This window comes from Heterocephalus glaber, unplaced genomic scaffold, assembly GCF_053883595.1.
Source record: "Heterocephalus glaber isolate CG9 unplaced genomic scaffold, H.glaber_assembly_v1.0 deba00000546, whole genome shotgun sequence".
Classification (NCBI taxonomy): domain Eukaryota; kingdom Metazoa; phylum Chordata; class Mammalia; order Rodentia; family Bathyergidae; genus Heterocephalus; species Heterocephalus glaber.
In genome coordinates, this window is record NW_028258147.1 from 6,953,243 (window position 1) to 6,979,627 (window position 26,385).

General features: G+C 39.4%; 1 protein-coding gene and 1 long non-coding RNA gene across 4 annotated transcripts in view; one reads left to right on the forward strand and one right to left on the reverse strand.

Moving 5' to 3' along the window:
• Positions 1 to 19,058, reverse strand: part of Ahcyl2 (adenosylhomocysteinase like 2) — a 194,622-nt gene extending 175,564 nt beyond the window's left edge. For 2 of the 3 annotated variants that reach the window (XM_013076497.3, XM_004856358.4), the window contains exon 1: positions 18,617 to 19,057. In XM_013076497.3, coding sequence (XP_012931951.1) covers positions 18,617 to 18,979 — 363 coding nt within the window. In that variant the 5' untranslated portion in view covers positions 18,980 to 19,057. Of the gene's footprint in view, positions 1 to 18,616 lie in introns of all 3 variants that reach the window. The other variant, XM_087204556.1, reaches the window with a different exon arrangement.
• Positions 19,059 to 19,289: 231 nt separating this feature from the next.
• On the forward strand, positions 19,290 to 25,705 carry LOC147829614 (uncharacterized). Its single transcript, XR_015448693.1, has 3 exons — positions 19,290 to 19,462; positions 21,735 to 21,853; positions 25,278 to 25,705. It is a non-coding gene; the product is annotated as an uncharacterized LOC147829614 (long non-coding RNA).
• Positions 25,706 to 26,385: the final 680 nt, after the last annotated feature.

A 26,385-nucleotide genomic window follows, 5' to 3' on the forward strand; every position in this document is an offset into this window, starting at 1 on the left:
TCTCAGGAAGGCAGGTAGAGTTTTTGTGGGTGCTGGGAACTGGTAAAACGATTTAGGGCAGTGGTGGCAAACCTATGGTACACATGCCACAGCAAGCCATTTGTATCATGGAAAGCTATAAAAGGTTCACCATCACTGATTTGGGATATAGTGATTGATAATTACACAAAACTGCTAATTTACTTAATGCCAATAAATTATAAACTTTAAAATGGCTGAAATAATAAATATTGTTATGTTTTAATTTTTTAAATTATATTCCCATATACTAGCAATAAACAATCTGAAAGTAAAGAAAATTAATTCCACTCAGAATAGCATAAAAATACTTAGAAATGAATTTAACAAAAGAAATGCTAGGCCTGTACACTATTAAGTACAAAACATTGTTAAAGAAAAGCTAAGCAATGCCTGGTGTGGTGGCACACACTTATAATCCCAGCACTTTGGAGGCTGGGGCAAGAGGACTGCCTCAGTTCAAGGCCAGCTAGATAGTGAGACCCTGCCTCAAAAAAAAAAAAAAGAAGGAAAGAAAGAAAAGCTAAGCGAGGTAGAACATGCTTGTAATCCCAGCACCCTGGAAGGCTGAGACCGGAGAATTAGGAGTTTGAGACCAGTTTGGGCTGGTTAGTGACTTGGTGAGACTCTGTCTCAAAATAAAAAATTTAAAAAGGCCCTGTGTTCAACCCACAGCACCACAAAAAAGAACACTTAGAGAAAACCTAAACAAATGAATAAATGGAGAGATATTCCATGATTAGAATAGAACCAGCAGAACCAATGAGATTCCAACAGAAAAACTGAAAAGGATGTGAATATAGACATGTAACAAAAAGGAAATCCAAATGGACTATAAACATAATAAAAGATGTTCAACCTTATGAATATCCAGGGTAATGAAAATTAAAACAACAAAGATACTATTTACAACTACCAACCACAGTGATAAAAATTTAATGTCTGACAATACTACATATTACTAAGGATTCAAGAACAGGAATTAGGGCCAAGGATTTAACTCAGTGCCGCTGTGGCTGCCTGGCCAAGAGCAGGGTCCTGAGTTCAATACCCGGTACCACAAAAAAGAAAACAGGAATTTAATAAAACCACTTTAGAAAGCAATTTGGCAATACTGTATCTAGTAAAGTTTGTAAGTCTTAAGAAATTCTGCTTCTACAGATATCCCCTAAGTAAACTCTTAGACATGTGCCTAAGGAAACATGATTAAGAATATTCACTTCAGGGCCAGGCATTTAGCTCAGTGGTTTCGCTGCCTGCTTCGCAAGCGCCAGGACCCGAGTTTGATCCCTGGTACCCAAAAAAAAAAAAAAAAAAAAAAAGGGGCTATCTTCCCTCCATTGCAAGCTTTGGGCCGGGGATTTAGCCCAGTGGTTCCGTCACCTGCCTTGCAAGCGCAAAGACCCGAGTTCGATCCCTGGTACCAAAAAAAAAGACTATTCACTTCAAACCAGGCGTATAATCCCAGCATTCTGGGAGGTTGAGGCTGGAGGATCTCAATTTTGAGGCTAGTCTGAACTACACAGTGAGTTCAAGGCCAGCCTGAAACAAAGCAAAACCTTGTCTCAAAAATCAAAAGAAAGAAAAAGTTCACTTTAGTAGGTGGGGAAATGGAAACAATATAATGTTCATCAATAGGAGTATGAGTATAATGTATTCATACAATAAAGTACTACCTGGAAGTTAAAAAATTTTTTTTTGGTATCAGAGCTCAAACTCAGGACCTTGTACTTGCAAGGCAGGCGCGATGCCACTCAGCTAAATCCCAGGCCCCATGGCAGTTAAAATGATATTTCAATACATATATACAGTGTGTATATGAACAGAGCAGGGTAACTGACATATTCATCGCCTCAAATACTGATATCTTTGTGTTGGAAATACTCTAAATCTCTAATAGTTATTCTGAATTACACAATTTTCTACCATATTACCACACTGTGCTACAGAATATTGTTATTCTCCTTACCCATCCTCTCTCCAACTTCTTTGCCAGCCTCTAACATCTAATTCTACATTGTAAATTCTTTTTTTATGGCTAATATTCTATTGCACATACATATCAAAATCTCTTTATCCATTCACTATCAATGGACGCCCTGATTGATTTCCTATCTTGGCTATTGTGAATAGTGCTGCAATAAATATGAGTATAGATGTTGCTTTGACATACTGATTTCATTTCCTTTGGAATATATAACCAGCAGTGGGATTACTAGATTAAATGTGATTCTAATTCTAATTTTTTAAGGAAACTCAATATTGTTTTCTATAATGGTTGTACCAACTGGTGGTACTATTCCCTTTCTCCACATCTTCCAGCATTTGTTATTCCTTACTGAAAACAGCCATTCCAACTGGAGTGAGATAATTTCTTATAATTTGCATTTCCTTGTTTAGCAATGTTGAGCCTTTTATCCATATATTTCTTGGTCATTTGTGTATTTTCTTTTGAAAAATGTCTATTCAGATCATCTGCCTGTTAGCTGAGCTATTTCTTTTTACTTTTGAGTTGTGTTCCTTATATATTCTAGATATTAATCCCTTGTCAGATAAATCATTTGCAAATATATTCTCCCATTCTGTAGGTTGTTGGTTGCTTCTTTTGCCGTGCAAAACTTTTTAGTTTGATATAATTCCGTTTGTCTATTTTTGCTTTTATTGCCTGTGCTTTTAGTGTCACACACAAAACATCTTTGCCCAGATCAAGGTCCTGAGCATTTCCTTTTTCTTCTAGTAGTTTCTTTTTTTTTCCTGGTACCAGGGATCGAACTTGGGTCTTTGTGCTTGTGGGGCAGGCGGCGGAACCACTGAGTTAAATCCCCGGCCCTAGTTTCACATTTTTAGGTCTTACATTTAAGTCTTTGGTCATGTTGAATTAATTTTTGTATATAATGAGGAAAAAAAGGTCTATTTTCATTCTCCTGCATATGGATATACAGTTTTCCCAACACCATTTACTGAAGAGACCGTTCTTTCTCTGCTGTATGTATGTTCTTGGTCCCTTTATCCAAAATCGGCTGACTATAAATATATGGATTTATTTCTTGGTTTTCTCTTCTGTTCCACTGGTCTATGTGTCTGTTTTTATGCCAGTACCATACTGTTCTGGTTATACCTTTGTAGTATGAGTTAAAAGTCAAATATTATGGGGCTGGGGATTTAGTTCAGTGGTTCCGCTGCCTGCCTCGCAAGCACAAGGACCCAAGTTTGATCCCGGGCACCAAAAAAAAAAAAAAGTCAAATATTATGATGCTTCCAGTTTTATTCTTTTTGCTCATGATTGCTTTGGCTACTGGAAGCTGTCTGTGGTTCCATACAAATTGTAGGTTTTTCTTCTATTTCTATAAAGAATTTTCATTGATATTTTAATAAGGATTGTATGAATCTGTATATCACTTTGTATAGCATGTATCCATGAATATGGGATATCATTCCAATTTTTGTGTGTCCTTTTCAATTCCTTTCATTGGCATTTATGATTTGATTTTCTTTTTCAGTTTGGTTTGTTGTTGCTGTTTTTGTTTTAAGATAGGGTCTCACTATGTAGTCCAGGCTGACCTTGATCTTGCTAAATACCTTAAGCTGTTCTTAAACTCCTGATCCTCCTGCCTCAGTCTCCCAAGTGCTAGTATTACACACATGTGCCATCACACTCAGCCAAGTTTTGTGTTTGCTTTTTTGTGCTGGGAATTGATGCCAGGGTCTTGAACATGCTAGGCAAGCATTCTACCACTATGCTACATCCCCAACCCATTTTATAGTTTTAATTATAGAAGTTTTCCAACCTCCTTAAATTTATTCCTAGGAATTTTTTCTTTTTCTTTCCTAAGCTATAATAAATGGGCTCTTTTTTTTTTTTTGGTACCAGGGATCAAACTCAGGTCCTTGAACTTGCAAGACAGGTGGCAGATAAATGGGATCCTTTTTAAATTTCCTTTTCAGCTAATTACTGATATATAGAAACATTATCAACTTTATGTTGATCCTATATCCCTGTATCCTGCAACTTTACTGAATTCATTTATTAGATATATATATATATATATATATTTTTTTTTTTTTTTTTTTTTTTTTTTTAAGATGGAGTCTTGCTATGTAATGCAGACCAGGCTTGAACTCACTATGTAGCCCAGGCTAGCCTCATACTTGCAGCAATCTTCATGTCTCGGCCTCCCCAATGCTGGGATTACAAGTGTGTACTACCACACCTGGCTCTAACAGTTTCATTAAAACTGTGAGTTTTTCTATGTAAGATCATGTTATCTGCAAACAGGGATAGTTTGACTTCCTCTTTTCCAATTGTGACTGGTATATTCTCTTCCTAAATGCTCTGGTTAGGAAAGCCACATTATGGTAAGTAGAAAAAGTAGGCTATAGAATTATCTTTAACAGCATTTATGTGAAGTCTATAAGCAAAAAGTGCTGTACGCTGTTTAACAATATACAATTTTCTTTCCTTTTCTTTTGGTACCGGGGATCAAACTCAGGACCTTGCACTTGTGAGGCAGGCAGCGGAACCACTGAGCTAAATCCCTGGCCCTAACAATATACAATTGATAGCAATTTTTAAAAACACACAGCCAAGTATCATAAATTGCAAAGTTTGGCCAGCAGTTACCTTTCTGTATGACAGGAAGGAGAGAAGGGACAAAGTGAAATTAATAAAGAAGGGGTACCAAGGGTTTTTTTTTTATTAATTTATTTGAGACAGGGTCTCACTATGTAGTTCAGACTGGTTTTGAACTCACTATGTACCCCAGGCTGGTCTCAAACTCACAGCCATCCTCCTGCCTCAGCTTCCCAAATCCACCACATCCAGCTGTCAAGGGGTCTTTAATTTTATCTGTAATGTTTTAAGTCTTCAAAAAAAAAAAGAATTAAGGGGCCATGGTTTAGCTCAGTGGCACCGCATGTGCCTGGCTCGCAAACACAAGGTCCTCTTAAGTTTGATCCCCAGGGGGGATAGGGGGTAATATTAAAATGTATTATGTGTATGTACCAACTTTCAATGATAAATGTAATCATTATGTACTGTGAACATGTACTAATAAATTTTAAATTCTAAAACAAAAATTATGTAGAAAAATAAAAATTATGTAGGAGTTGGGGGTGTAGTTCAATGGTAGAGTGTGTACTTAGCATGTACAAGGACCTAGGTTCAATCCCTACCACCCAAAAATCCTTTCAAAAATAAAATTTTGCAAAATGGTAATATTTGTTAAATTGGGCAGTGAGTACCATTGTCTCAGTATTCTTCTAAATGTGAAAATAAAAATTTTTAAACAGACTTTTTGTCAAATGAGAATATATATAAGCACAAAGCAACAAGAGATAAATATTTCTCTCATTTTAGGAATATATACTTGTAAAACTATTCTAATACTTCTGATGTCTAACTTCCTAAGTGTGATAGAAATCAAGTATTTATGCACAGAAACATGCTGTATAAGTTGAGTTTCCCTTCTCCTAATAAGAAACTTCTCAAAAGACACAGCCAGCAACACAAAAAAATCTCCCTATGTAGTTACCAGTGATCTATCAACCAACTGACAAATGCGCCATCTGTCACCTACATCAGCATAGTTTAAAAATCTTTTAACTTATAATTAAATAATCCCAAGTCATTCTTAAGTTTAAACATAACTCTATGTAAATCTATTATGAATGACCCAAGAAGGTAAAAAAAATTACCTCTCCTGCTTTTAACATTATCTTTCCTCCACATTCCTTTGTCACACACACCCATAGAGGACTGTGCAAGTTCTCCCACTTGGGTATAATGTGCACTGGATTCTGGGGAGGTTTATGTGACTCAGATAGCACCATGGGAGTTTACTAATTAGCACCAAAGGAAATTGAACACAGAACTCTGTTTAACCAGCAGTCAAGGATGCAAGCTCCTGAGAGAGAATATGACTTCCTATCAAATCATGATGAGTACATCAAACTGCAAATGATGCCTAGGAACAAGAAGTTCTAGAAACAGGAATTCAAATAAAATTGGCTTTGTAGCATTCACTGTTCTGCAGAACCAGTGGCAGCTCTTCTGGTTTTGCTTCATTTTCTGGCTCAGTTAAAAATACCTTAGAGTCAGGCATGGTGGCACGTGCCTGTAATCCCAGCTACTCAGAGGCTGGGGCAGGAGAATCACAAGTTCAAGGGTTCTCTCTATAAGGGGGGGCGGGTCCCTGTGTGTGGGAAGGAACTGGATATACAATGGTTCTTGGGGAGTTCTGCTGCACTGTGTGCATATGGGAGGTCTCTGTATGTAAACAGTCTGCGTGTCTTTCTCTATGTATGTCTTTGAGTATTTGTGCCTGTCTGTATTTTTCTGTGTCTTCAAAGTGTTTGATTATAAGTCTTAAATTTTATTATCATTTTCTACCTTTCTACAAAATCCTATAATAGTTTTCTTGCCTCTCTACTTTTAAGTTTCATAAAAGAGAGACATGACATGAGATCCGCTGGTTCTGGCAGGTACCCACTGATACAGAACCAGAGCAGCATAAGATTGCTCATTGCTAATAAGCTCCCTCACAGTAACAATGCTCCTGGCTTGAGTAGAAGCATCATTCTGAGCAAGGATCTAAATAACTCCAAATTTAATAAGTTTCCTCAAATATAATTAGACTTCTCATATAGACTTTCCAGAATGTCCTCTGACTTACACGTGTATCCAACTGGCTTGATATCTGACCATTAAATAAAACTTACCATTTTGTTTTAAACACGAGTCTCCTAGGAGGTAAAAGGCTTCTTCTTTTTGAAAGGCTTCTGAGTGTACTATAAATGTGAATTTCTGGATTCTTGAACTGGAACAAGGAAACTTGAGGAAGGTTCTGCTGCACTATGAAACCCCTTAGGTGGACAACCTATTCATTTTTCCAAGATGATACACCTCAATTTCAATGCTGACCTCTTCAAACTACAATTCTTGCTTTTAGTATTGCTCACATCAAACTAAATTATGCTTATGTATTTCCATATCTACACCCCCCCCCAGCCCCTATGAAAGCAAGAATGGTATCTAAGTCTAGCACTTAGTGTTTGGCATACCACAAATGGATTTTGCACAAAAGAAGCTCATTAGGGCCGGGGATTTAGCTCAGTGGTTTTGCCGCCTGCCTTGCAAGCACAAGGACCCGAGTTCAATCCCCAGTACCAAAAATAAAACAAAACAAAAGAAGCTCATAATGTATTACGGGAAATTATTAGACAAGTACCTAGAAGCAGTAAAGTTACTTATATAATACTGCCTAGTGTAGGCCCTAAAAAGGACATAGCATGAGACCAATCATCTTTTCTCCCTTATAAAAATAAAGGACACGAATTAATGTAGTAAAAATTCTTATTCCCAGCTGGAATCCCACACCTACAATCCCAGCACTTGGGGAGGCTGAGGCAGGAGGATCACCACAAGTTTCAAGGCCAGCCTGGGACATACAGTAAGTTGAAGGCCAACCTGAACCATATAAAAAAAACCCTGTCTGAAAAAAACAACCAAAAAATCTGATTCCCTTTCTGTCCCCAAAAGCGCAGAGTAATCCAAAGTTTGGTTAAGTATATCCAACAAAGCTTTGTGGAAGAAGAATGTTTATTTGCCTTCTTGGAAAAGAAGTCCCTCTTTAATATGGAGCAGATAATGTCAACTGTAGATGCATACACTGTTACCTAACCAGGACAAAAATTTTTCTTCCTTCACCACCGCTACGTAGACACACTCAACTCCTGACAATGCCAAAACAAACAAAACAAAATAAAAAACCTGCCTCGCATGGTGGAGCACGCCTGTAATATCAGCACTCAGAAGGCTGCAGAAGGAGCATCACCACAAGTTTAAGGCCAGCCTGGACTACATAATGAGAACTTGACTCAAAAAACAAAAAATAAAGTGTTATTTTGAAAAAGGGCCACATTGTATTACAATTTTCCAACTTGATAGAACTGCAGAAGATGAGATTCTCAGGGACTCTTGTTGCACAGGATTTGTATTTGAGATGTTACTGAGACTTCAACTTCTGTCAAAACATAAACTACACCCATTATATAATAAAAGTTTGTTAAAATTACACATATATTTAGATGATTTAAAAATTACAAATATTTTATGAATAATTCATTATAGCATAAGCATTAAATTATTAGTATCAGTGTAATTTTTAGTATCATTCATGAGTCAATAAACACACTCTTTAGAAGTTACTCATACATGTATAGTTAACAGGAAAAAAACAGGTAAGAAGGACAATTTAAAGGAAAAGAAATAATCAGAACAAACCAGGAAAAGGTAAAACATTAAATTTTATTTGGGGATCAACAGAGCTGTCTTATATTACAAATAGTCCTTGTCTTACGTTACAAACAAAAATAAATTCCAAACAGATTAAAAACCAAAACATAACATATACAATCATAAAAACAGATGAAAATGTAAGAATTTGTTTAAAAACTTGGAGTAGGAGAGGCCATCTAGGACACAAAATGTGCAAGCCCAAAACAAAAAAAGTTAAATCTGTCTATTTAAAACTTTAAAAGTCATAAAGTTACAAGTCAATAAGAAATAAGAGTAGGGAAAATATTTGCAACATACATGAAGAATTGACGTCCAGAATATTTGAAGAATTCCTACAAACCAACATGAAAAAAATAAATACACCGGCAGGACAGAGATTTGTAATTATTATGTTCACTGTCATATCCTTAGGACCTGGCACCTAGTAGTTGCTCCATAAATAATTTATTAATGAATATGAAGAACCAATTATGAGAAAAAGAATATAAATTGCCAACATAGGCATGAAAATATTCTCAGCCTCATAAGCAGGAGAATGCAATCAAAAGAATGGTAAAAATTGCTGCCCATAAAAGATGTAAAAATATAGCCAGGCACAGTGGCACACCTGTAATTCCAGCACTGAGAGGGGCTTAGGCAAAGGATTTCAAGTTCAAGCCCATCCTGGACAACTAAGCAATCTAACAAAATAAAAATTTGCCTGGGGATGTAGCTCAATGTGAAAGCCCTGGGATCAATCCCCAGTACCACCAAAAACAACAATAACAATAATGATAAAATAAATAATATACAGGATAGGTAAAGGTATGGAGAAAGGGTCATCTTGTAGATAGCTCATATGTAAAATGGTACTACATTTTTGGAAGCTACATAGTGTTGTGTATTAAATTTAAAATATGGGTATCTTTCAATCCCAAAATTCTACTTCTACATGAACACAAAGAGAATGCATAGATACTATGACACTGTTTATCACAAAAGAAAAAAAAGTGCATCATAAAACAATGCTTTAATAAACAAATTTTGGAAACCAGCAATTAAAAAGGAGACAGATATGTATGTACTAATATATACATTATTATAAACTATAACTTTCTCTATATACAAATATGAATGTAAATTCATAGAAAAAAACCTAAGCCAGGCATGATGATACACACCTGAAACCTGCAGGTACAGGCAACTAAGAAGATAAATGGTTAGGTTCAACCAATGCATTACTCAAGAGTTCTACAAGCTGCAAAGGCAATTCTAACTGAAGTAAAACAGAAAAACAATTTACAGAAAGGATATAATGAGGTAGTTTTCAAGGTGGAGTACTTGCTTTAGGAATACACAACTAAAACACCACCCCAAATTACAGAAATGGTTTGGCAAAGAGGTCATGATTGGTAATGCCCAGCAAGAGATTCTGTGATTTGGTTTATACCATTATAGTTCCAGCTATTGGGTACAAAAAATTACAGCACTACTCCTGTCATCCCTATAGCTTGATCTTGCTGCTAGAGGCTGATGCTACAGATGAATGTGATGATAATGGAGGGAGATATTAGAATAAAGCAGAAGGGTTTGGGGGACTGAGTCAGCTGCAAAGATGAAGTGAATGGTAAAGTAACTGAGGATCAGGAAGATAAGGGATGACTGGATGTCAAGTATGTAACTAAACAGGATGTGAGGCATGGTGGTTTAGGCTTCCTCATGGAAGAGGGTAGATCCTGAGTTCTAAAGGACTGCACAGAGTGATCTTAGCAGCACCTTAAACAGACTTCACATGGGAGTTTGGTCAGATCAGTAGGGGGTTGGCAGTGTGACAAAGCCTCCCACTGTTGTTATGGGCAATGTTCCATCTCACTGATCCCAAAGGCAACACAGATTGGCAAAACCTTGGGCAAGTTAATTACTCTCTTAAAGCCTACATTTTCTCATCTGTAAAATAAAGATAATAATACTCATATGATAAAGTTGTTATGAGGATTAAGAGATGAGACAGATATCTGCCACAGAGTAAGTGATCTAAATGGTACCATTATAAGGGTCACCAAAGCCAAAAGAACAGTTTCCAAGAACAAGCAGTCAACACTATCAACACTTTTAAAGTGATCATAAGGGTCATACTGAAAACCTGCAGGGAGTGATAAATTTATACAGAAGATGAAGCCACTTTTGTTATCTGGTATGCAAGGTACACAAAGGCTTTTAGGAAAAGCTTTATACGGTCAGAGGAACTCAACTAGAAACTCCAGTAATACTCTTGTTTAATACAGGCTCTCAGTTAAAAACCACGTGCCTCAAACTGATGTATTTCTGATAGATGCTGGGGGGGGGGGGGGTTACCACCTATTAATTAAAGTGTCCAAGAGAGAATATGATTGAATTATTGAAGAATTTAGCTGTGCGGGCCAGGGATGTAGCTCAGCAGTGCAGGGCCTGCCTGGCAAATGCGAGGACCTGAGTTTGATTCCTGGCACCAAAAAAACCAAAAAAACCCAAAAAACCATATATATTATATCTATATAATATATATATCTATATATATATCTGTGGAAGAGAGAGACTGAAAATTATAAAGTCTCGTTATTTAACTTAATTGAAATAATTTATACTTAGGAACTGTCATGGAATAAACTTTCTCTTTTGTTCTGTCCTCACCAATCTCTGAACATAAGTCATTAACACCATAAAAAACTCACAGAAATGTCACGGAAATCTTTATCAAGCTTACTAAGCCTCTTACTGGGTGAATGAATTTTAAATTCTTTGTGTCTACACCTGAACATTATGGCAGAACGGAGGATCAGGGCAACTGCCAAGACAGATCTCTTCCCATCTACCTCAGCTATACCTCTGAATATTTAAACAAGACCTACCATGAAAGAAACAGCATATTCTTTATAAACCCAACAAAGGGTCTAAACAAAGATTACAACAAATCTCTCTTCTTTCTCCTGTTGTGAGGAAGGGAACCATTTTTAAGGATATTATATGATAAACTCATTCCTTTTCCATACACAATTCAATTATTTAACTAACTCTAGATACTGAAGATCTAAGTGTCTAAGTCTTCCTCAAGACATCAAACACCCAAGTACAGCTTCAGCCCAGAGCAACCTCCTAAAACTGTTCTTAAATCAAGGGTGGTGAGCCCTGTCATCCCAGCAATTAGGAGGCTGAGGCAGGATCTCCCAAGAGTTTAAGGCCAGCCTGAGCTATACAATGAGTTCAAGGCCAACCTAGACTATGTACATAGTGAGAGGCTGACTCAGAAAACAAAAACAAAACAAAAACCTTCTTCATGTTTAATCTTTCCCAAATTCAAAGAGAATAGAATTCACAAATTATACAAAATAAGGGCTGCTTTTCCAGAAAATTCAAAAATGTCCACAAAGATATATGATTACAAACTTTAGCTCAGTAAATAAAAAGAAACTGCTTATTTTATAGTAACAAAAAAATCTGCAGGAAAAATAATGTAAAGATTTAAAAGGTTCACTCCTGAATTTTGAGCAGAGAAATATTTGAATTGAATAGCTACAGAATTTGGGTTTTGGAACAGAATATATGTACTTTCGTGAACTACGAATTTTCTAATTAAATTTTACATGTTATAACATGATTTTTACATGAATGATACTTTGTTTAAACTATCAAATGTCAGTATTTTACTACAATTTTATTATAAAATGTGCATTATCACTAAATGAACATTGATTTTAAAAATCAAATTTTCTTAAACTAGACCCATACTTATCACCATGCACTAAACTAAGATTGAAGTGGATTAAAGATCTAAATATTAAGACAGAAACACTAAATTTGCTGGAAGATAAATTAGGTAGAACTCTTGAAGACATTGGTATAGGAAAAGACTTTATGAACAAAACCTCAGTAGCACAGGAACTAGCACAAAAAATCAACAACTGGGATCTCATCTCATTAAAAAGCTTATGCACTGCAAGAGAAACCACCAATAGAGCTAAGAGACAACCTACAATGTGGGAAAAAATTTTCAGCAGCTATATCTTAGACAAAGGACTACTATCTAGAATATATAAAGAATTGAAAAAAATCAGACCCCCCCCCCAAATTCAAACACCCAATTCAAAAATGGGCATCTGAAATGAACAGCCATTTCTCAAAGAAGTAAAAGCAGCAAATAAATGTATGAAAAAATGTTCAATATCACTGGTTATTCGAGAGATGCAGATGAAAACAACACTGAGATTCCACCTCACCCCAGAAACAATGGCTGTTATCAAGAAATCAACCAATAACAAATGCTGGCGGGGGGTGTGGGGAGAAAGGAACCCTTCTCCCTTGGTGGGAGTGCAGACTGGTGCAACCACTGTGGAAATCAGTATGGAGATACCTCAAAGAACTATGCTTAGAGGTCCCATTTAACCCCCCTGGTGGGTATCTTCCCAAAATAATTAAAAGAATCATACCACAGCAATATATGTGCACCCATGTTTGTAGCGGCACAGTTTGTAATTGCTAAAGCTTGGAAACAGCTCAAGTGCCCATGAACTGGAAAATGGATGGTTTTTTTATAAAATGGAGTACTACTCAGCCATAAAGAACAAGAAACTAGAGACATCTATAGCTAAATGGGTGCATATTGAGGCCATCCTCTTAAGTGAAATAAACAGGACACACATGTGTAAATACCGAATAGTTTCTCTAGTGTGAGAAAGTGAAAGTGTAATTAAGGATTAAAATGATTAAAATGAATAACTGATAATTTGAAATTGGAAGAAAAGGTTCAAAGGGTAGGGGTGGCAGGAGGGGAAGGGGAGAAATCATAATTACAGGCTGGAATCTGGAAATAATCCATATATAGATTGTATTTAAAACTATAGGAAGAGATGTAGATAAAGACTAGGCTGGAGCTCATCAGTGGGTTGGAAAGGAAGAGTCACTGACATCAAAGGAGAGAAGGGTGTGTTTCCAGAAGAAGCACATACACCTATGTACAGTACACAGTACTCGATAGTGTGATAAATGGCTGTCACTATTTTAGGTAGTTATCATAACATGTGCTTTTCATCCTTTAGAGCATAATCCTACTTATATAAAAGAGTTTACTGTAAAACAGCGTGCCACTATGCCAGTGGTAGCCTCAGGTGCCTCGTGTTTAACTGCATATTTGAATAATATCAAGAGGCTATCACAGGTGATTGACGTATACCTTCTCAGTTTGCACTTAGAAGGTGGCACTCTGTGTGGCACTCTGCGACAGACACAGATGAAATTGCCTAATAACATATTTCTCAGATTATATTTCCATCACGTGTCACATGATTGTATTGAAATTTAAATTTGAAAAAATTTGGCCTATGCGGCGTCTACTAGCTAATTAGAATTTTTTTTTCAGACCACTATTTGTTCAATATTAGTTTTGGAAATCTTTCTAAAACAAATCACATCCTTTGATGTCTTGTTAATGCTTGAGATTTTTTTTTTTAATTATATGAAAAAATGTTTAAGTATTTTTCAGTTTTGCTTTGGTTGAGTTCTATTATATTTGAATATTATTATAGTTTTTCCCCTTGCATTGCTTTTCTTTGAATAATTTTAATTTTTGTATATGTGTGTGTTTAGTGAATGATAAAAAAGTTATACATTAAAAAAATTTAAAACAAATCAAATTAGCTTTAGTTGGATATTATTTTTTACAAATAAAAATAGACTTGTATAAAGGCAAAAAAAAAAAGAATTTGGGTTTTGGAATCAAACAAATTAGGATTCTGTTAGCTCCATCATTTTACTGTGTAACCTTGAAATAAATTCCTTTTTCTCTCCAACTCTGTTTCCTCATAAAACAAGAATACTATCTTTAAAGGCTCTTAAAGGAATCAAACAAACTAGTATATGTAAAGCTCTAAGCACAATGTCTGGTACAAAGCAGTATGGCAATTTTCAAAAGGTTTAATCAGACTGATGCAGAGAGAATGTGAGATTTAAGAAATAGGATAAATAGCTGATCAGGAAAGAAGATATTCCTCAGGTACTCAACTTATTTAACTTTAAAAATGAGAACAAATTTCTCAGATTACCAGTTAATTATAAATGTTAGGCTGCATCTACAGATGGTGTCCTTCTTCCCTTCTTTTTACAATTCTTTGAAGTTCCATGTTCATATAATTTTCTTTCATACTCTTCCTAAAGTCCTGACTCAAATTCTCCTTACTTTGGTCCTGGGATGACCTAATCCTTAGCCAGACAGACACATCTTACAGTTCACTTAGTACTCTAAAGACTTTGGGGAGAAGGCCAGAAGCCACCATCTAAGTGGTTAGAAAGAATTCCTGTGGGATAATGAAAAGGACTTGGGCTATGCAAACAGACTAGACATGGGTTTAAGTCCTACCACTATTACTTTCTAGACATATAACCTTGGGCAAGGCACTTAAAACCTCTCTGGACCACATTTTATCCTTTGTAAAAAGGAGATAATGCCCCCATATCTCATAGTGTATTTATCAAGATTACAAAAATGGCTATGACAATTCTTGGCACATAAAAGGTCAATTAACTGTAACTATTATTAGGGTACAACTGCCAATCACCATACTGAATACTTTGCCAGGCTGTACTTTTTTAACTGGCAAAAGTCATACTGCTCCCACATTTCCATGCTTATATCCAAAACATTCTGTTTTGTAATCTATAATAAACCACATCAAGAGCTTAAACAATATAGGGCAAGAAAGCACTAATGTGGTTCAATTCATTCTCTCCTGACAGCAACAAAGCCAGGGCAAAGTAGGTACAGTTGCCAAAACAGAGTCTGTCAGAACCCGGTCATTTCTGATAGTTACGTAAATACAAACTAGTTGAGGTTTTCGGTCTTGCAGCTTTATTATCAGAAAGTTTTAACTTTTCTAAAATAAATCCTCTCCTGCCTTGTTTTCTCCGCTGTGTTTCAACGCGCCTAACACTCATTTTCAAGAACACAAGGAAGAAATTCTCTCAAGGGCTACCACATTCATTGTGGAACTTATCTTCACTTTTCACAACTTATTTCTAGAGATTTTTAGTTTGCTGAGTTCACTTAATGTGAGCTTATGAAGAACACTACACAGAAATATATCATACTTCCAATGACAAGATCTGGCCTCCAGAGCACCACAAGTTACAGGATGGAGGCAGATCCAAAGATAAAATGTGACTGAGGGTATCTTGCACACCCTATGTTCCTTCTTATTAACTACTGCACTTGGGAATTCTAGCTGTTGCAAGAAGTTTATTTCCTTTCTATGGCTACACAGAGTAACAGAACTAAGAAAACTGATGACAGATACATGAATGGAATAAGGGAAACCATCAATGGAAATGTGATTCAACATAAATAAGTCTGCACATGATAGTTACAAAATAAACGTCACCAGGTACATAGCCAAAGGCTATTTCAATCCTAGTATTCTCAGTTCCTCCATAATAAAACAGAAGGGAGAGCCGGGGATTTAGCTCAGTGGTTTCATCGCCTCCAAGCGCAAGGACCCAAGTTCAATCCCTGGTACCAAAAAAACCAAAAACAAAACAGAAGGGAGTCAAGGTCAGAATGATTAAACAAAAAAATCTAAGAATCAAAAAAGGCTTAACAAATCAAAATATCACAATGTGGTTGGGCCAGGGATTTAGCTCAGTGGTGCTGCCACCTGCCTCGAAAGAACCAAGTCCTGAGTTCGATGCCCGGTACCAAAAATAAAAAATAAAAAATAAATCACAATGTGGTGAGGTGAATTTCCACTTGAGGAAAGAACAATCTCATGCCCTTCCACTTAGTCAATAACAAGACAGTTAATGATTCTGGGGGGAAAAAAAAGCTCAGCAATGCCTGTGTGTCATACATCTGTATCCTTGCCCAAAACTTCACCTGCTTAACTTTCAGCAGAGAAGCAGGTTTTTTTTGTTTTGTTTTGGTGCAATTAACATCGTAAGGCAAGCTCAGCCCTGTCTTCTATAGCCTTAAGCTTGCTGAGTAAACCTGGAATCATGGAACATACATTTTGATACTGAAAAAACAGGAAGAAGGTGGTTCATTGTCAAGGAAAATGGCCAAGAAACACATCTAGATTTAAGAAAAACAGATTCTGGTGTACTGACCTGTGATTTTTTTTTTTTAACTTTATACCCAATCTATTAAACTGTGTGTACATTTCAGAGGCAGTCATGGTATCATATACTTAAGCCATGATAAGAGGAATAAGTCATTCTTCATACTAATAATTGTTGTCATTTCTTTTTTGTTTGTTTTTGTTTTTGTTTTGTTTTTTGGTACCGGGGATCGAACTCGGGTCCTTGAGCTTGCGAAACCACTGAGCTAAATCCCTGGCCCTGGTTGTCATTTCTTAAGACACTACTTACTATATGTGCCAAGTTCAATGCTAACACCTATAAAATATTTAATATTATAAAAATATTCCTAATATTTAATTCTAACAGCATTCTCTCTCTCTTGTTTTTTTTGGGTTTTTTTTTTTTGAGCACTGGGGATCGAACTCAGGACCTTGCACTTGCAAGGCAGGCAAGGTGCCACTGAGCTAAATCCCTGGCAGCATTCTCACTTTTATTGAAGGGGAATTTGATTTGTAGAATGTGAAACTATTCTACAGCCATACCACTCTGAATGAGCCTGATCTAGTCTGTAGAATGTAAAACATACCCAAAAGCTAGTTGCAGGTGGGAGAGAAAGTACTAGGATTCAAACCCAAGTGCCTGTCTTACTATAAACTCCATGCTCTAACAGCAATTTGTTAAACACTTTTACTTTCCAAAGATCTAACCTAATTACATATTTCAGACTTGTGCCTGACTCTTAATCACAAGAAAAACATTTGGCCAAAGTTATAAAGCATCTCAAAACTAGTAAGAAACATACCCCAGATTTCCCAACTCATATCTAGGTACAGTACTCCCAGCACCACTGCCTCTTCTACTATAATTCCTCCCAGAGTTTAGTATTGCTTATGACATGGACACTGTCCTAAGGCATTATTAAATTCCTTCAGTCTTGCCCTGATATCATTTATCACTGTATTTGTGTAGTTAGAAAGAAAGGGTTGGCCCAGGGATTTAGCTCAGCAGCACAGTGCCTGCCTGGCAAGCACGAGGTCCTGAGTTAGATCCCCTGTACCAAAAAAAAAAAAAAGGAAGGGAGGGAGAGAGGGAGGGTTATCTGCTATACCTTATTCATGAGGTAATTACAAATGTTTGGCTGGGTTCAAGGTCACAATTCAGCTGAGTCCCTATCCATAAAACCCAAGCAAACTTCATAAATCCTTTTATTGTTGTTCTGATAAAACAAAAATCACCCACAGCAATTAAAAAATAAATCACTGTGTTCTTATTGTCTAGGAAATCAGAGCCAACCCTTTTTCTATGAGCCACATCTCTGATTTTTCCAATATTAGTCTTTTTTTTGTTCTGTGATTTAGCTTAGGGGTGGGCACCATTGATAGTCAATGTAAGGGTGATACAGAGATATTATTACATCTAGGAACGATTACTCCTTGGGGTTATCAGGCTTCCCCAAAACTGTGTACGAAAGAAGCTAACAGTTGACACAGCCCCACAATGTTCGCTTTCCCAAGAGTACAAGCATTTCTTCACTGTTTCAGATCATAATAATGTAACAAATAAAACATTCTCTTCTAATAATCCTGCTGGCAAACTACTGAGTAGGGAGGACAAACTTCTTAAGAGTGAAGAACCTCTCTATTACCCTCCTACAAAAGAAGATGCTAAGCTACTGCAGTAACTGAGAAGGGCACAGTATCAGTGCTGCTCTACGGAACCGGCTGACCACAGAAAGACAGAAAGTCATCATTTGCATAAAAGCAAGGCAACTCGAAGAATTTCATTGAAAGATAACTGCTGCTTACTCCTGCAAGCAGAAAAGATCTTTCTACATTTATTGCTGGGTGAAAACCAGAAAGTTGTAAGGTTTTTCTACACCATCGTGGTCTCTTCCCCAGACAGTCCAGAAAACAACATGTGAGCATGTACCGAGCGAGGGGCAGAGGGGACGTAGTATTAAGTGCCTCTTCTCCCCCTGCCTGTTCAGAGTAGTAAGGCAGAGCTCTCCCTCCATGTTATCCTAGGGAAGTGGCCGGGCCACCTGGAGTCGCAGCGTCCAGCACGGGCGGCCGAGTGGGGGCAGCTCTGAGAGGGGGTCTGGGGGAAAGGGGTCTCTGTTCTTACGATCGGAAGGGAAGGCGTGGAGGGTGATGCCGCCGTGCAGAGAGGACCTGCGGTTCCCCTCCCTCCTCTCCTCTCGGAGAGTCAGCCCGGCCCCAATACCTTCTTGACTGTGCGAGGCGCCTCGGTGACGGTGCCGTCGGGGCTGACCAGGGCCTCGCCGCCGTCGCGGTGCCGCTGGTGCTGGTGATGTGGGTCGCTCCGCTTCATGGCCGACGCCTGCGGCACCTTGCCGGCGGCAGGGCTGAGAGCCGCGGCGGGGCCCGAGCCCGGGCCGGGGACCGGGGGCCGCTCGGCGGCCGGAGCTGGAGCCTCTGGGTCCCCGCCGCCGGCTGGGGGGGCCATGGCGCCCACAGCTGCCGTGCTGAGTCCCACCTGCGGCTCCGCCTCGGAGGGGCTCAGGTCCTTCAACTCCACCTCAGGCACCTTGGCGGCAGCCGCAGCCGACACAACCTGCACCGACATCACCGCCTCCACTGAAACCGCCGGCTCGGACCCTAGCTCTGGCTCCGGCTCGGCCCCGCCTCCCGCCTCCCTTCCCCTTCCCTCCCCCATTCCCCCACTCCTCCCCTCCATCTCCTCCGCTCCCACCCCCTTTCTCAGCCCGCCAGCCAGCCAGCAGCCCGGCCCCGTCCCCGCCCCCAGCCCCGCCCCACCGGGATCCTGCCCACGCGCAAGGCGCCACGGAACCTGTAGTGCGCTTGCTCCAGGTGGCAGGCGTCGAGAAGACTGTGGGACCTCAGGCCCCGACGTGCACTGCGCGTGGGGGGAGGGCAGTGGCCGCGGGGGCCCCTGGGAATTGTAGTCCCTTGGCCTTTCAGGGTAAAGTAGGGTTCTGTCGCGGAGAGGGAACTCCGGGGCCGGAGACTTAACGGAAAAGAGTGAGGGTGGGTGATGGGACAGAGAGGATGAGAAAGACAAAGTCTCCACGGAAGTTGCGGCTTCCTGGTAGGGAACGTCAGAAACCCTAGGGAAAGGGGGAGGAATGACTCTCCCGACTGCACGCATTTCCTCTGTGAACGCTTCTGCGATCACGTGGGCGGCCAGCCTTTAAAGGAAAAGTAGTGCGTCACGTAAGGAGAGTGCCCTCTGCAGGTTGAAAGGCTTGGGCTTTTTCCCCTGAACTGTAGTCCTAGCTCGTTTCCGAACTTCAGTGGCTTGGTTTTTAAAAGGGATAAAGTAGGACCTTGCTTGCTATGGCGATTTCTCGTACATTCTAAACTTAGAAGCTAAAAATCCCTAAAGAAGGTCGCACTAGGTCGAAATTTCACTACAGAGAAGTTAACGCATTGCCTGAAACGAGGCCAAATCTTTTGACCTATAATTCTCTTAGGGAAATAATGAGAAATTCAGATTCATATGTAGCATAGAGGAATGTGAACTAAAATCCAAATAGTGGGCTGGGGATTTAGCTCAGAGGTGCCGCTACCTGCCTCGCAAGCGCAAGGTCCCGAGTTCCATCCCTGGTACCAAAAAAAAAAAAATCCAAATAGTGATTTCCCTAAATGCTATGATTTACGTGATTTTACTTTCTTTGTACCTAATTTTAAAATTTTATATTTATTTTAGAAGGTGCAAGCTCAAATACATGTGTAGTATGTGTGGTAGCTTTATTTTTAATAACAAAGTGGTATCTGAAACGTCTAACAACAGAGCAATAGTTGCAACCTTTAAAAATTGTTTTCCAGTCAGGAGTGGTAGCATGTGCCTGTAGTCCCAACTACTTGGCAAGTTGAGGCTGCAGATCACTTGAGTGAAGGAGTTGGAGGCCAGCCTGGGCAACATAACAAGACTCACTTCCCAAAACACAATTTGTTTTCTGACAACTTTTTTTAATGATGAGGGAGAATAAATACATATGATTTTTTAAATGGAGCTAAAAGGCGAGAGGACCGAGGTTGCAGCTCATTGGTGCCCAGGCAAGCACAAGGCCCTGAGCGCTATTCCTGGTACCGAAAAATAAATAAATAAAGGCAAGAGGCGAAATTGTACATTTTCTTAAAAGTTTTGTTTGTTTTATTGTTTTGTTTGTACAAGGGACAGAACTCAGGAGCTCTGAGCTACATCCCCAGCCCTTATTTTGAGACAGGATCTAACTAAATTGTCCAAGTTGGCCTCGAACTTGTGATCCTCCTACCTCAGCTTTCCAAGTAGTTGGGATTATAGACATGTGCCACTATATCCAACCACTAAGATTTTTTGTAACTAATAAGGGAAAAAAACAATAAAAATACATTAAAATCCAGTTGGCTTTTGACAGATTTTAACATAGGTTTTTTTCCTATCTCTATTCTTATAAGAAGTGAGGCAAAGAGATCTTATACTTAATAGCTGTTCAGAGTGACAGCTCTGACAACTGAAATGGGCCACTGGACATCAAGTCATTGGAGTATTTTTCTCCCCCCCGGCAAGAGGAGAAAGGGAGGAATCACCTGCCTTGATCTCCTTTCCTGTGCTACTACAAACACAAACGTGGACATCTGTTTACGAGGTGGAATTGTCCTACCTTGAATGGAAGCTCTCATTTCCTATCTCCACATTTCTCCCTTACTATGTGTTGGAAAGCATCTGATCATTTGCAGTCCACCAGACATACGACCTTCTTAAGCTTTCTCTTCACATTTCTGGCTTTCAGAATTTCCTTCCTGTTATAAAGAAACAATGTAGTGCTTCATCTTCCAGCTGTTGGGGCAGAGATTAACAGCTCTATAACTGATTTCATTCTTCCCCTTAATTCACAAGGGAGCTGCAGTACAGCCATCTGGCATGGGTAGAACCTCATAAGCAGCAGCTGCCTACCTGCACTGCCTCTAGAATTGATTACTAGGGGCTGGGGATTTAGCTCAGTGGTTCCACTGCCTGCCTCGCAAGCGCAAGGTCCCAAGTTCAATCGCTGGTACCAAAAAAAAAAAAAAAAAAGAGTCCTTAGAATTGATTATTCAAGACGATTGAATTCTCAAGTGGGAACATTACAAAATATCAGGAACACTGGAAAGAGATGGATATTCATCCCATATCTATCCAGGTACCAGAACTGCCTGGGTCCAACAGGTCATACACTTCCCCTGTTTTTAGCTCCATCCTATTCTGCTTTGTTGCCCAGGGATGCAGGTATAGTTGAAGATAGAATTACTGTACTGGAAACATGATCAAATACAAGTTTATGAACTATTAATGAAATTTAGACTAAAAGTCTTTTCCCTTTATCTGGTTCATTCAGATTCCAGAACTGTGGCCGACATGAGTACATTTTCCATGCAGGAGATTGGAAGAACTTCTCTGAGGTATTTCACCAGTCCAAGAGAAAACAAAGATAGGACTACTGAGAGTTCTCCCAAGGTAATAGGCCCAGCACTCTTACCAAAGCCACCTGACATAGAAGAAAATCTCTTAATAGGAAAGACAGAGACAGACTTAGGCAAGCAGAAAAAAATAACAGAGGAAATGGCAACTGGGCATTAAGAAGGTGAGACAGGTCAGGGACTCAGATCAATGGTATAGTGCTTACCTAGCATACAGAAGGCCCAGGATTAGATCTCCATCACCGGGGGAAAAAAGCAAGATTTAAAAATAAATTATTAATATTGTTGGAGACTCACAATATTGTATTTGTGAAAGAACATATTGTTTCAAGGAGTGAACATTCCTAAACAAGCATAACTTTGAGATGAAAGTATGCTAGTAGAATTTTTAAAGACAATAAAATTTAAAATAGGAAGATGCATTTATTTTTCATTGTTTTTATATTTATGTCTAATGCACATTTTATTTTATTTTATTTTTATTTTTTTGGTACCAGGGATCAAACTCGGGTCCTTGCGCTTGCGAGGCAGGCAGTGGAACTACTGACCTAAATCCCCGGCCCTAATGCACATTTTAATATGATAGATGCAATACCCTGAATAAGTATAACTTTCTGGAAGAGGCTTTTTTTTATGGTACTAGGTATTGAACCTGGGCCTTGGGTTTTTTATTTTGAGACAGGTCTCACTAAGTTACTACATTGCCCAGGCTGGTCTCAAACTTACTGCCTTAGTTACTTTTCTCATTGCTCAGACAAAATACCTGATACCCAAGTTAAAGGAGGAAAGGTTTATTTCAGCTCATAATTTGTAGAGGTTTCAGTCTATAATTAGCTGGCTCCAAGACAAGGTGGCATGGCAGAGGGGCATCACAGAGGAGAAAGAGTTCATGGTATGCAGAAGGCAGCAGGCGGCAAGCAAGAAACAGTGACCCTCTTTTTGTCCCTTATATCTTATCCAGGCTGCTCACCCTTAGGGCAGTCACCCACACCCAGGGTGGGGCAGCCTAAATCCTATCATCACACCCATGATTCAATCCCTGCATCACATCCTTGATCCCAGCAACACAAATCCTAGATCCAACCACCTCCAAAAAGCCCCACCTATGACCTCATGAGGCTTTGGGGGGACATCTAGATGCAAGCCATAACACTTACTATCCTCCTGCCTCAGCCTCATCAACTGCTGGGACTACAGACATGGGCCACCACACCCAGTTGGAAAAAGGCAGTCTTTCAGGAATTATTTTTCAGGCTTTTCAATACATTTTTTTCTTTAAATTTCAAAAATAGGGGTAGAGGTGTAACTCAATAGCAATTGCCTAATATGCACAAGCCCCTGGATTTGATCCTCAGCAACACAATTCATTAATTCAAAACCAAGGAAAAAAATAGTAAAATAGACTAGCAGTACAACAGTCTAGAAAGCCCAGTATTTGTATAATACAAGTGTCAAAATGTAGGAGGAAAAATTCAAAACATTTCCTAGAACTGAAGATGAGAATTTCCAGAATGAAAGGAACCATTAGGTACACTGTTCAATGGATGAAAATAGATGGTATTAATATACATTGTTGTAAAGTTTCAAAATTATGGGGGCAAAGACAAGATCCTTCAAATGTCTGGAGTGAGACAAGAGGTGACTTTTTTTTTTAAAGCTACAGTCAAAAAGATATAGAACTTCAACACTGGCAGTTAGAAGACAATGTCTCTAAATACTACAGACCTTCTACCTTGTCCAGAGAACAAAGTGACAATCAGCCAAGTTGACCAAGAGCAGTCATCTACTGGGCAGTGGGTAGGGGATCAATCCTGCTTTGGGCTCCACCTCTGAAGTTCTTGTTACCACCAATATAGAGCCTTTTGGGGGTGCTACAATGAGAGCGTTCCTTGCTGCTCGCTGAAAGTTCAGCTTTTGCCAAGTCTGCTGAACAACTGTTTTTTTGCTTTCCAGCTTTCAAAACTGTTATTACTAGCTCCTCCTTTAGCTGTTTACACTGTCCCATCCCTACATTGTATACCATCCCTAGTGTGGTGGTGAATACCTGTAATCCCAGCACTCTGGAAGGCTGAGGCAGGAGGATCGTGAGTTCAAGCACAGCACAGCCTGGGAAACAAGTGGCTTAACGAGACCCTATTCCACAATAAAAAATAAAAAGGCTGGGGATGTGGCTCAGTGCAAAAGCTCTGGTTTCAGTTTCCAGTAGGGCAAAAACAAAACAAACTAAATCCTTATTCTCTGTATTAGGAAGTCAAATGATAATGCCCAAACCAAACACTCAAGAGGCATCATTATAACTATGTAATTCAGACACAAATAAATATAAGGATCATCTAAAATAAAGTGGTAGGGCCAGGGATTTAGCTCAGTGGCACCACACCTTCCTCACAAGCACAAGCTCCTGAATTTAATCCCTGGTACCAAAAAATAATAATAATAAATAAAGTGATTGGCTCCCAGGACAGAAAATGATGAAATAGGTGGTGCAGGTGGAATAACGACAGCTATTTTATTTATTTACTTTTATTTTTTATATTTTTGGGGTTTTTTTGTGTGTGTGTATGGCACTGGGGATTGAACCTGGGTCCTTGTGCTTGTGAGGCAGGCGGTGGAACCACTGAGCTGAATCCCCAGCCCTATATTTTTGGTTTTTGAGATATGATCTCACTGTGTAGTCCAGGCTGGCCTGAACTCACTATGTACCCTGGCTTCCAACTTGAAGCCATCCTCCTGCCTCAGCCTCCTGAGTGCTGGGATTATAGGTATGCACCACACCCTGCAAGACAGCTATTTTAAGTAATAAGACTTACCAGCAGGAGTGGGATATACTTCTGTGGCAGAGCATGTGGTTAGCATGAAGCCTTGAGTTCAGTCCACAGCACGGAGTGTGTGTGTGGTGGTGGGGACTTGTAGAATTATTTGACCTCTCAAATTATATCGTGGTGACTTAGATGAAAATAAAAACAGTATATTGGACACAGTGGTGCATGCCTGTAACTCTTTTCAGGAGGCTGAGACAAAAGGATTATGAGTTCAAAGCCAGCGTGGACAACTTAGTGAGAACTTGTCTCAAAGTAAAAAATAAAAATGGCCAGAGTTATAACTGAGTGGTAGGGCACCTGCCTAGCATGTATGAGACACTACTTCAAGTAAATAAATAAGCAACCAAAAGCAGTATGTAAATTGTTTATGGCTGCAGGTGCACATAAAAAACAGATGAGAAAACTTGTTTTACTTTCAAGGAGTGAGAAAGTGGGGGAAGGAAGGTATGGAATGGGGTGTTGGTCAAAAAGCATTTCAGTTAAATCTGTTACACTTTATTCATTAAAAGATAGGCTGGAAGGAAATTCGATAAAATGATTAAAAAGTTGTCAATTCTGAGTGGTGCGAACATGGGTATTCAATTGGTCGTTTTTGTGCTTTTCTCTTTCTTTTTCTTTCCATTTTCTTAATAACAACAGTGGCAGGAGGAGGACTGGGAAGTGTACAGATTTAAGGAAGCGAGGACCAACAGAGGTCGGCCTCAGAACCTGGGGCGCTGGACGCCTTGAAATGGAAAAAACAAAAGACAGAGCAGAGACTGACGGTCTCAAGGCTGACAATCTAAGGCTTGCCCCTCCTGCTAAAGCCATGAAGGTCACTGTGTCTGGAAGATGAATTGCAGAAACACAGCTGCCTACCTCCCTATGTCTTAAAGATAAACTGTAAAAACCTTACCTGCACCTCCCTACCCTTTGCTAAGTTCTGCTTCTGTAAAATTCTGCTTGCTCCCCCGCCCTGGCTAAAAAACAGATCAATATGAAAACAAAGGGAAAAACAGGGCTCAGACTCTAGAAGGTGACTTCCGCTGGGCCCACTAGCTAGAGAATAAATTCTGTGTGCCGCTGTCTTTCTTGGTCTGCCTGCCCTCTGAGTACCATTTCAGCCTAACTTCCGGAGAGTGGAAAGGGGGCCCAAAGGGGCCCCTGAGGACAGAGCCTGCCAGAGAGGAAAATCTTAAGCCAGTGGCAACAGGGAGGCCTCAAACCTGGCTCCTCTTGGCCCTGAAGGATTTCTTCAGGGATTTACAGAAAATTTGGGGGACCGGGGATTTAACTCAGTGGTTCCGTCGCCTGCCTCTAAAGCGCAAGGTCCCGAGTTCGACCCCCCCGGTATCAAAAAAAAAAAAAAAAAAAAAAGCACACAGAGAAACTTTGGGTAGAGCTTGACCATTGTTGCACAATCCTCAGATCCAGGGCTCCCCTGAAAATCCTGCAAGATTTGTTGGTCTTGCGGAGGTGTCAGGGCTCCATCCAGCCGCCCTAAGGCCTGCATTCACGAAAGGCGGGCTCAGCTGCCCTCTGGTGGTCACGATCTGGTTCTGCAACCACACTGAGAAAGGTCTCGTTTAAGGCCCAGAAAGAACCTCACGACCCTGTCCTCCATGCTTTACATAAGTAAACCTCCTAAAGAACGGACAGAGAGAGACACTAGTAGTTGAGCTAGTAGTTGAGTGTCCTTGGAGATGAAAAGAAAATCATACCACTTTCCCTTATTAATTTTACTGTTTTTGATAAAAGCTAAAAAATA